Source organism: Nasonia vitripennis (assembly GCF_009193385.2).
Source record: "Nasonia vitripennis strain AsymCx chromosome 4 unlocalized genomic scaffold, Nvit_psr_1.1 chr4_random0005, whole genome shotgun sequence".
Lineage (NCBI taxonomy): Eukaryota > Metazoa > Arthropoda > Insecta > Hymenoptera > Pteromalidae > Nasonia > Nasonia vitripennis.
In genome coordinates, this window is record NW_022279640.1 from 1521799 (window position 1) to 1534493 (window position 12695).

At 31.2% G+C, this 12695-nt stretch overlaps 2 protein-coding genes across 6 annotated transcripts in view; one reads left to right on the forward strand and one right to left on the reverse strand.

Annotated features, from left to right (window-relative positions):
* Window positions 1–2004: 2004 nt before the first annotated feature.
* The window catches only part of LOC116417089 (cytochrome c oxidase assembly protein COX16 homolog, mitochondrial), a 154468-nt gene continuing 143777 nt past the window's right edge, over window positions 2005–12695 (reverse strand). For all 5 annotated transcript variants that reach the window (XM_031928226.2, XM_031928225.2, XM_032601946.1 and 2 more), the window contains 2 exons: window positions 2483–2585; window positions 2005–2249 (listed from right to left, as the gene is read on the reverse strand). In XM_031928226.2, the coding sequence (XP_031784086.1) occupies window positions 2529–2585 (57 nt within the window). In that variant the 3' untranslated portion in view covers window positions 2005–2249; window positions 2483–2528. The remainder of the gene's footprint in view (window positions 2250–2482; window positions 2586–12695) is intronic.
* LOC100117174 (beta-1,3-galactosyltransferase 5) overlaps window positions 4023–12695 on the forward strand; it is a 41182-nt gene continuing 32509 nt past the window's right edge. Inside the window, exon 1 of the mRNA XM_031928224.1 lies at window positions 4023–4135. The gene's annotated coding sequence lies outside the window, so the exon portion shown is untranslated. The remainder of the gene's footprint in view (window positions 4136–12695) is intronic.

Consider the following 12695-nt stretch of genomic DNA (forward strand, 5'->3'; position numbering starts at 1 on the left):
TAATCTTAGGATTCCAAACAAATCGTAAGAATTAACAAGCTCAGAATGCCAGTCAATTCGACCATTGCGATATAAGCAACGTGAAGCTTTTCCTAAACTCGCAGTACTATCCATACGGCAACTTAAATTTGGACATCAACCGTTATCAATATGCCGTATTGTACGATATGTTTGCGAATTTTCAGAGCCTCTACTACGACAAAGTTTCAGAGCCTGTCGTAAATAAGAACGATTTTATTTCGCACTTACCATTCATAGTAATCAACTGCTCAAAACAGAACGAGTCCTTGAAAAGTGCTCCAGTCGACGTTCGTCTTGAATTTGAATCTCGAGACAATTTTCCAGTTGGAACTTCAGCTTACTGCTTGATCTTACACGATCGCATCGTTCAGTATAATCCCGTCAGCGGTGATATCAAGACGCTCATATAAGATGGAGAACGCAGTGGACATACAGGGCTTCAAGAAACCCGGAAAAGACTTCGTCTTGAAGGAGCTGGCCATAATACCCCTCGAGGAAGACGCTAAACCTGTTGTACTTTTGTTCAAAGAACCATTTCCTTGGTGCAAGTTGAGAAGTACAAGCGTGAAAATTTATGGCTTGAACTTTATCATCACGGATTGAGCTGGGACTCCGGTGATTACGAATACACCGAAATAGGAAATCTTCTTCTAGATGCACTCAAGGATGCCAGCAAGATTTTCGCCATTGGTGATGTACGAAAGGAGTGGCTCGAACGATTCAATTTGAAAGTCACCGACATCACTGATTGCGTCTATCCAGCCATCGATTATCCAAAACTCGTCACCATATGCACGAATCATAATGGAGCGTACAAAGCCCTCGTCTTCGTCATCCTCCGCCTCCTCCTCTTCCTTCTCCTCTAAATGGAAAGAGTATTCGCAAAAGTATTCTACAAATACGAATTCTCTGCCTGAAAAAAATGGCTACAAAAGATTCAAGTAGCACGCTAAGAAGTCACAATGGGTGAGTCGCTAAGGCGACGGACTTGAGATCGAAAAATCTCGAGTTCAAATCCCCGTGACTTCATTTTTTTTTCAATTAATCAAAAAAGTTTAAATTAATAAAATCTCAGTTATCAATAATTTATACTTACAAAGTAATAGTAGTAGTAGCCCAAACCGCATGAAAGCTTTTTGAAAGCTTTAAGGAAGCTTCCTTGAAAGTGTTGGTATCTTAAAAGAAGCTTCCGCGTAATCTTCCCGGAAGCTGAGAATGTCCGCTTCAAATCCATGTCAGAAAGCTTTCCAACAACATTGCTGTTTGGTTCCGTGGAATATGTTTGTAAGCTTTCTTGGAAGATTGTAAAAACGTCGATGAAAGCTTCTGGAAGATTCCAGTAAGTTTCCAATATGTTTAAAAAATGTTGGAAAATTTCAGATAACCTTCTATTAAGGTTTCAGCAAGATTTTTGGAATCTTTCCGAAAGAATTTGTGGAATCTTCCCATTATTTAATACTTCTTTAATTGATCTTTCGATTCGAAATACGGACTATCCGACTTAAATAATGCATGGCGCCATTGTGTAACATATTCTATGTGATCTCCGATTGGCTATTCGTTTTCGTGCGCGATTCTGTGTATGTTTGAATTTCTAACCTCAAAAAGTAACCTGCTAGTATCTCATAACAGTTCATTGCATTTATTTTTATCATTGTTTTGCACGCTTTGAACCTCTCAGAGCCCCAAGGTTGGCATCTCCGGAATATCGAAGGATTCGGACAGCGAAAAATACCACATTTTTTAAATGTACTTACCTTTTTGTAATTTCAAAGTAATAAATATGAACGATAAATATTTTATTTATTAAAAGGAGATATGCGAATAGATTATATTTGAATTTAAATGTACTTTAATGAAAAATGGAAATAAGCAATAAGTTTTGAAGCAAAAGATTATGTTTGGAAGTGTCCTTTGTCAAAATTTAAGTTACACTCCCCTTAAAATTAGTTGATATTAGCTCAAAGAAACCTTCAAATCGAATGATTACATACCTTTATTTATTGAAAAAATGTATCAATTACAAATTAATCTTGTGTTTCTATTAAATTACTGAGCTCTACTTTATTTAATTATTAGAATAATTACTGGATAAGATTAGAATTAAAATAAGTATTTACGAATGCTGAATAATATAAGTAAATAATTATGGATAGGATTCTTCGCCACTGTTCAGGATTTCGTCAATAACTATTGGCTGGAATGGCGCCCTTTTTGGACCTTTTCCACTGAAAAAAGTAGTCATATAAAAATAATGCAAAATAGCTTTAGAATGGTAATATTTACTATGGCAAAAATCTTTAGAATCTGATAAAAAACATAATAAGCTATGATTTTAATAAAAATGCATATAATAGACGCAAATGAATTTGTTTATGATTGATTTTTGAAAACAAAAAAGACTACACAAAATCGCTTGTTTTATAGAAGGCAAAAATAATCAATTCATTAAAATATTTACCTTGCTTCTCTCTTTAGCCGCGTGTTTGCAGTATCCAGCCAAGCACTTATGCCATCTTTAATGTCATCGTCATTTGCATTTGGAAATGCAAGTTTGACAGCTTCTAAACAATAAAAAAAAATATTTATGTATAAAGTGTACATTAGCAACAGTTAAAATTATTTTGTTCATCAAAACTGTTAATAATTAAAAATCCATGATTTCATAATTCGATAGAATGGTTTAGACGCTTAAAGATTATGAGTTTCATTTAAAAATTTATATGTAAACTAGGTAAAATATAATGATCAAGTAAGCCCGCTCAATTATTTTTAAGTGAAAAGAATAAAAAAAAAATTAAACAGCAAAAAAATAAGATGGAATTTGAATTCTATTGGTATAATTTAGAAAAAAATTCATTTTAAGTTATATAACAAAAAGCATTACCAAAATATATAATATAATTACATTTACTGTCCATCTTAGGAAATTCCGTTATGAACGACAGAGGCTCTTAAAATTGCAAAAAGGTTTAAAATTTGAGGGTATTCTCTCCTTTGAAAAAAATACAAACTTACGATACAGGCAAGTGCATAGCCGGAGGTCTTGATCTCTCTCTCTCTCTCTCTCTCTCTCTCTCTCTCTCTCTCTCTCTCTCTCTCTCTCTTTTTCTCACTTTTTCTTCTTCTCTACTTTTCTTTCTCTATCTCACTTTAAAAAATCGCGCCAGTATTCGCGTCATTACTTGCGCAATTTTTTTCAGTAGGGTATCTATCTACACTATATTAAAGTGCTTAAAGTGAATAATAATAATTTTGATCCCGTAGCGCATGCAACCACGTACACCAAACAAAAATAAAATTTCATAGTATATTCTTTATTGTAAATATCAAATTAAATCCAATTTGAAAGTTACACGCCTTTTATTATCCTACTGAAAAAAATTACATGATTAAACAATTCAATTTCGTATATAGATTTCTCGATCAATATTGACCTATGTATGGACTTTTACCGAGTTAAAGAAACAGCACAGCTGAATTACAACGCATGTAGCGCACGGGTGAATTACACCGCATAGAGCGCATGGGTGAATTACACCGCATGTGAATCACCCTGCCCCAGTATCACCCAAGCTTATCTACTCAAGCAGCTTTAGATACTTAGTACTTTTACAATATTAATTAACAATTGCCCGTAATTGCCTTAAAGCTGCTTGTCCGACGTAAATGTTGGAAAAACATGCCTCAACAGAGGAATCCGTCGGGAATACAAGTTTTCCAGATTTCGTGCAAAAATTTTCTAAGTCCTCAATTTCCGAAAAACCCATGTGTGTCAAAATGTGCCAAAGTGTACCAGAGTGTGCCAAATTATACCAAGGTATGCCAAAGTGTAATAAATTTCCGAATTTGAACACTTTGGAACATTATGGCACACTATGGCACACTTTGGCACACAATCCATTTCCACTAGGGCTGATCTCGGTGGAGAACAACCTTGTACCTTATGACGACGATTTCAACTGGCTGGCTCTTGGACTATCTAGTGACAAATACTTCCAACTGTTTGACCCAAGTTGTAACTATAGTTGTTACTCTCCGCCTCTAGTATAAACGAACCCTAAATTGACCCTTAGCTTGGTACGAATTAAATTGATACTAGAAAGCAAAAAACGTAAATAAAAATTTTTCTTTTTATGAGTTTTTAGAGAATTACTTTAGAAAATTATTATTGTATATATTATATATATATATATTATATATATATATATATATCTTATGTAAGTTTTATTTGATGTTTCACTGCTAATAAAAATCCAAAATAGCGGTATATTTTTAATAATGCAGATTTCTAAATTAATCATGAAGAACCATGATTCTCTCTACTACTAGTTATAAGGTGTCAACTAATAAACATTGTTTTTCTATAATCTATAACTTTGTATATAAAGCTTGCAATGAAAAATAAAGTTTATAGCGCCATAGTGTTAAGTTTAATGGTTCATTCTATCACAGAAAAACGTCAATCAGACTTAATTTTTCTGAAAGTTTGTTGATACAATACACAAAGGCATCCTCATTTCTTTAAAATAGGGTGAAAAAAGAAAGTTACATGATGCCAAAAATATGCTGATACTAAGCCGCATGAATAATAAAATTAAAAGAAATTGAGTAAAGATAATAATAATAGCAAAAACTAGTAAATAATAATAAATGATAATTACTGTTAGTCCAGATTTGGACAAATTAATTTTTTATTACTTCCCTAATCTTTCAATATTTCTCTAACATGTTTTTTTGTTTTCATTTATCAGATTTTATTATTTATAGTTTTAATAATTATTCCATAATTCTTTTTTCCAGAAATTAATAGTGATTAGTAAGATCATTTGTCATTAATTATCATTGTTTGGGGTTATTTAATCTTATTATTATTATGATCTAATTTACAATAAAATATTTATTTTTGTTTTTATTTGTAATTATTTTTATCAATGTATCACCAAAATCAATTTTTGTTTATTTTGATGTATTTATTAAAACAAAATTTGCTAAACCCTCTAATTGAAAAAAGATCTATGAATCGCCGGACTAATCACCTATAACCTCCTGTCGGACTAGTCACCTACAACCCCCATTTGTGACTTTTATCATGTAAATCTTAGAATGTAACATGAGATGCAACATGTATTTTATGCAATAATTAAGATACTTTGTAAAGTTTTATATACTTTTTCACGTAATTTATGTAACCCTATTAAGCTTATGAAATACTGCAACACATATGTTATGATCAAGAATAATCTATGTTTGATAATATGGATAAACAGCACTGAACCAGAAAAAAATTTCTTTGAATTTCAATATAAAAAACTTAATGAAGTTGATATAATTGGTAATAATTGAAAGAATATTACTTTATGATGCTGAAAAAATGTTTTACTTCTAAAAAAAAATTAATATATAAAATAAAAAATAATTAAAATATGATCTAACTACTACTAATAACTGAGCCATGTAAAAAATTGTCTACCAGTGTCTGAAATTCCTAATCTCAATACTTGATGACCATGTTATATATACTTTTTGGTCATCATGATTTTTGTATAAACTTCAGAGTCGTTCATTTTTTAATTAAAATAAAAAATTTTGTTTACAACATAAATTGTCATTGAGAATATCAAAGCAATAAAATACATGTTTAATGTATTACATGATTTTCTAAACTACACCATAAACCCTCATTATAATGTCGGTTTGTACATTTGGTGCGATTATTCACTCCAAGATTCACATAATTATGTGACTATAAGGATAGCTTTTTGGTCACATTCTTAGAGTCACATAAATTTTCCAAACAACTTGGGGTTACGTAAATTTACCGGAAAAATCTTAGAGTCACGAAAAGCTCCTAGATACGTAAATTAAGAAAACACAAAGTTGTTCCGATTCAACATTTGGCCATTATTCTAGAGTACGTTTGTGAAGAGTGTGCCTGAGTTGGTATGATTGCTTTAGCACATCTGAGTGAAAAGAACGTACTCTAGAACGCAAACGTTGGATCGGAAAAACTTTGTGTTTTCTTAATTTACGTGACTGGAAGCCTTACGTGACTGCAAAAAAAAAATTACGTATCTCAGAGCTTTTACGTGACTTTAAGATTTTTCCGGAAAATTGACATGACCCCAAGTTGTTCGGAAAATTTACGTGACTCTAAGAATGCGACCAAAAAGCTACCCTAGATTTACATAGAGTCACGTAATTACGTGAATCTTGGTGCAAATTACAACGTCCTTGTATATTATGTAGGGCCAAGTATTTGGCACATATCTTTTTTGGTCTACCAGTACATTACCACTAATTTATTTTATCATAAACAATTATTTTTTCACAATTTAGTATTTGTAATATATATCTGAGAATACTTTGAAACTCGGGGGGGGGGGGGTATATGTTTAGAAACAAAGTTATATTCTTAGATAAGTCACTAAAGAGCTATGTCTAAAGTTGAAGTGTGATATGCAGCATTTTTATGATTTTTTTTTGTTAATTACTTAATAAAAGTAACAACATTAGGCTAAAGTATTATTTGTTATAGATTATTATGGTCAAAAAGTGCAAATATACCCAAGAAACACATATACTTTAAAAAATTGAAATACAGCCCATGTGTCCAAGCACTGGTCACTGGACGTTTATTGGTACTTTTAATAAAAATGTCAGAATTCCAATAGCTAATATTAATCTTTCTTATTGTTTGTAAGTATTTTTAAATATTTTTTTACTTCTGCCAGAATGTATATTAAAAAATTATACATTCTACCAGGGGCAATATTTCCTTACCTGTTCATATGTCTAGCTAAGCTTATAAACTATATTAAAATTATTTTAACAGGGTTAATAGATTGTCAGCCTCAGCAAAGCTAACCTTATACATAAATAAGATAGAGTTAACAAGTAGTATACTAAAAACTAGATGTTCGTAAATTTGTGTAATTAAGTATATAAGTTTTTTAACCGGTTAATATCAAATATAGCATTTGTTTATTTCGTATTTTAATATGTTTTTTGTAAATTGTAAGTATTATCTAACGTGAAAACCTCACGATTTATAATATCAAATATCAGAATTGTATCTCGTAAGAACCCTGTTAAAAATAAATAAATATTTTTTTTACATATCTTTATTATACTCTACAAACATGTAATTTACCTGGTGATGAAAGTTTTTAGTACGTATTAAAGTTATGTTAGTTTTTCAAAAATATTTTGTTAAAACTTAGTTTAAAATTTAATAAATAAGTACACTGGGGGAAAAATGAGATAGCTGCTGTCCCAAAATGTGTCGCACAGCGCTCCCTGACTGCAGTACAACTGCGCTACCATCTGCGAGGTGTAACTCACCCAAACGGGCTAGCTATGCGCCTGCGACTGGACACCCTGCAGCCTAATGTGTATTGCAAGGTATAATGTTGAGTGCTTGCAAAATATAATGAATATTTTCAATTACTGTTAGTGTAAAAACACAAAAAACATTGCAAAACAATGTAGGATTTGATTAACATATGAAACTTAGATATATTATGCGTATAACCTAACAATTGTATGAGTATGATGCTCAAGTTTCATCTAGAAGGTTCTTTTTATACTTTGTTTATGATGTTATACCACTTTTTTCAAAGTTTGCAATATTTTTCACCCGATTTTCAATAGATGCTTGAACATGTGTCAGTGCACAAGCAAGCACGATCTCGCATTTTTCTCCCAGTGTATAGGGATTGTACATTAAAGGTTGAAAAGTTAAAACTGAATATCTTATAATTTAGTACTATACGACTATAACCATATATAAAAAAGTGCAAAAGTATTGATTCTAGCATGAGTATAAGAATTTTTAACTTGAGCAAAGCAAGGGTCTCTACTGAAAAATACTATTTATGAATTTTAATAATTTTAAACTTTTAAAAAATGTTCAAGTTAATGAATTTTTTGATGATTTTTACCTGATAATTAGCTTTAATAAAAATATTAAACTGATATCACCTAAAAATCAGCTGATGTTTTGGCACGATTATCAGCTGATTATCGGCTGATTGTCATCTACCGTTTTTCAGTAGGGGTGACAATCACAAGAGAATGTAAACATGCGTTGTACACACACTGTATCATAAATATTATTTAAAACTGATTCATAAACTGATTTTTACTTTGTAAAACTATACATGTACAATATAATTGCCAGAAAATACTGCTTTATTACAAAAATAATTATGAAAGAGTTTAATTATTGAAAATATAAAATCCATAAGGCAGTAATAAATAATATATATCTGAATTCCATTTTTTGTATTTAAACATGATTAAAATCAATAAGATCAATGGGAGTCTATAAAATTCAATATGAAAAATCACAATAAAAATCAATAGCTAATACCAACTATTGATTTCTATTAACTCCAATAGTCATTTATTTGTAAAATTTTATTGACTCCTATCGATTTTAATTTATTTCTAATACAAAAAGTAGGATTCAGATTTCGCATAGAATTTTTGATAATTTAATCGACACCTACCCTGCTAAAAATAGTCAATAGATATCGATTACAAACAAATGACTATTGGAGTTAATAGTAATCAATAGTTGGTATTAGCTATTGATTTTTATTGTGATTTCTCATCTTGAATTTTATAGCCCTGTTAAAAATAGTCCATAGAAGTACATTGAAATTGATAAGTCATCTTATTGAATTGAATGGTAAGTCTTAATCCCCATTTTCGCATTAAAACTAGATTAAATTCGATAGAATCAATAGAAGTCGATTAAATTCTATATGAAAAACAATAATTAAAATAAATAGATGGAGAACAGCAATTAAAATCCATTGATTTCTCTACAGATTTTATTCGATTCCCATTGACCCAATCTAATTTAATCGAGTTTTATTGCAAAAATCGTGATTAAGACTTACCATTCAATTTGATAAGAAGTTTTATCGATTTCTATGGACTATTTTTAGCAGAGAGACTCCTATTGATCTTATTGATTTTAATCATGTTTTAATACAAAAAGTGGAATTTAGATATAGCTTAGAATTCAATTAATAATTTAATCAATTTCTATAGACTATGTTTAACAAGGTAAGTTCTTTGTAGTACATGCATGTTCAGTACATGCCATAAGCGTACTGCAAAGAACTTGTGTACATAACCTATTCGCTCTGTGTACAATTTACTATCAGTGCCACTTTTCACCCAGCCAAACTGAGAACTGTTGGTTTGCTGAAATATATTGGCTTATATGGGGAGTTATACAAAATAATTTGGTGAGAAATTGGTATTGCTTTAAACTGGCGCAAACTTTTTTGAAAGATAAATATCAGTGCTTCGATGTATACAAAAATTTACAAGCATTTTAAAGACCTAGGGATTTCATAAGAAATTTTATTTGTCATTTTTCCATATAAGCTACACATTTTTGCAACCGTTTAGTTCCGAGGGCGGCCACTAATTTGTGTAGAATACGCGTAAAATACCTCGATGATTTAATATTATTTACGAATAGTCCGTGAATAAGATACAGCAAAATACAATTTATTTTGTTTAAAATCATGTAACTTCTACTGCAAAAGGGGGAATAAAGTTACTTTATTCCAGCAAGTGCGGGAGAAAAATTTTTTAATTTTTTGAAAAATTAAAAAAAAATAAAAAAAATTTTTATATTAGAAATTTTTGAAAATTTTGAAAATTTTATTTGTATTGACGTAAGTCCCACTTTTCGAAGGGAACAAAGTGGCTACACAATTAAGGGGATGTCGGCGCAAAAGCTTCGCAAATCTGCCACGGGGTATTTTGTATTTCCAAACTTCTAGAAAAACAGAAAGTCCGATCGAATTTTTCTTTAGGTAGAACGATTCATTAAACTTAACACTACGCCGCTACAGACTCGGTTTTTCATTTGCAAGCTTTATTGAAAAAGTTTTATGTAAAATTAGATTTTAAGGTTGGCGCTGAAATTGCATGAGAACGACGAAGTACGCGTAAACATCTGTTCGTATTTCCTAGAAAATTTCGATTGGACTTTTTGTTTTTCTTTGTGCTAATTGTGAATTAGCATTACTATTGCATAATTGCATCTCCCCTAGTGGAAATAATTGGGTGTGCCAAAGTCTGCCAGTGTTCAAATTCGGAAATTTGCTGCACTTTGGCACACTTTGGCACACTTCGGTACAGTGAGATATATCCCGCCGACCGCGCGCCGAAACATTGCCACGCACGATGCCGTCATATCGACGGCACGCGTGGAGCTTGAAGTCACAGTCATAGAACGTAACAATAAAGAATTTAATAAAAAAAAAATTCTAGCGTTGGTAAGACTTGAACCCGGATTCTTTGGGTTAGTAAGCTGAAGGTCTACCACTGAGCCACAAGTATTCGTTACAGTTAATACAAAAATTTAAACTCATGTATTTCAAGCAGCTTTAGATACTTAGTACTTTTACAATATTAATTAACAATTGTCCTAATTGCCTTAAAGCTGCTGTCCGCCGTAAATGTTGGAAAAACATGCCTCAACAGAGGAATCCATTTCCACTAGGGTCTTTAATATGTCAATTCTATACTATCATCTTCTACATTTTGCTACTCTTTAACGAAATGTATGTGTTTTATAACAGTGGGTTCGAGTACGTGACGATCTCCACAGTTTTCTGTCAGCATAAGTTGTTTGTTTTGTTTCTCTGTATTTCCTGGAGTAGACTTGAAAATCTTATACTTTCCGTTGTTGTAGTCTTAATAATATATTTCTTATCTGTTTTGAGTTTCCACTTGTTTATAATCTTATTTGATATCTTTTCAATAGCTTTTTTATTTTCTGAATTAGGGTTAGTCATTTTTTTCAGTTGTAGTTAGATATTCGACGATAAGAGCGTTTATGGTGCAGCCCTACTGACAAAAATCACGCGATTAGTAGTGCGATTATTCGCGTGATTAATCGCGGGAATAATCGCGTTAATTTATCGAACTTCTTTCGACGCGATTAGTTGCACGATTAATTAATTAAGTCGCGACTAATCGCGCGATTCATCTAAAATAAATTTTTTAGTAAAATAAAATTGTTTAAAATGCAAAATTATTAAGCAGGGTGGCCAATTTAGGTGTTAAAATTCGGATGGTAACACATATACTGGCCATCCTGCTAATTTTGCATTTTAAACAATTTTATTTTACTAAAAAATTTATTTTAGATGAATCGCGCGATTAGTCACACGATTAATCGTGCGACTAATTGCGTCGAAAAAAGTTCGATAAATTAACGCGATTCATCGCGCGATTATTCTCGCGATTAATCACGCGATTTTTTTCATTAGGGAGTATACACATGTCATTTGTACATATGTATGTTCGTATGTTCAGCTTTATTTGATCAAATAATGCATTTACATCCTCATGGAGATTCGATGTATGATATGCATCAATAATTTTTTTTTTTCAGGTAGTGAAAATTCCTTATTTTGTATATTTTTATAGTTGAAGTGTATATGTTGTTCTAGACAACACATCGAACACAAAAAATTATTTATTATTCGACAATCAATTTTGTTGTTATGGACGAAAGTGTTATTTTGCATTATTAGTAGTTTTCTTTGATCCATCAACCTACCCTACCCCAGCCTGCAAAATAATGATATTTGCAATAAAAAAAATACTAATCAATAGATTTTTAATAGCTCAATTCAACTACGTTGTCCTTTGAAATTGCTCACTTTAAATTATTTGTTTAAAAATCAATAAAGTCATTGAAAAAAAATTCATTTATCCGTATTTTTTAATTTCCATATCTTTTAATGTATATAATATTTTTAACTGCTCAAAGTGCTAAAAAACTGCTCAAGTTGCATATATAATTGCTCAAGTAAAGTTTCTGCCAGCTTTACTTTCCTTAATTGTTAAATAAATTAAGATAGTTTCAACGTAGACAGTTGAGCGTTGCGCTTGCACGCAAACAGTGACGCGCGGTCGCGCAGCAATTTAAGATCAAGGATCTTCAAAGCTTTAAAGGTGTTTCATAACCTTCATAGTAAATAAAAATTGTGCCTGAGTATGTATGATTGCTTTAGCACAATTCTGAGAAAATACATCAATGTGCTAAAGCAATATTATACGCTTAGGCAAACTCTCCGCGTAGGAATACATAGATCAACATCCAAGCAGTCCGAGCCCGCTGACGCCGACCGACAATGCGCGGTGCGCATGCGCACGCTCATTTAACCTAAAATACAATTGTTAAAATTATTTTTTATTATTTAATAATCAATGAAAGTGGAGCTGGTAACAACTCTACTTGAGCAGTTATAAATGCAACTTAAGCAGTTTTTTAGCACTTTGAGCAGTTTAATATATTATATATCTTAAAAGATACGAAAGTTTGAAAATACGGATAAATTAATTTCCTTTCAATGACTTTATTGATTTTAAATAAATAATTTGAGGTGAGCAATTTCAAAGGACAACGTAGTTGAATTGAGCTATTAAAAATCTATCGTTTAGTATTATTTTTTTATTGCAAATATCATTATTTCGCAGGCTGGGTAGAGTAGGGTTTGAACCACCCTACTGAAAAAAGCAGATGACAATTATAACTGATAATCTGCTGATAATCATGCCAAAACGTGAGCTATTTAAAAAATTTTTTGTTTAAATCAAATTATTAAAAAATAAAAGTTTTGTAGCTCACA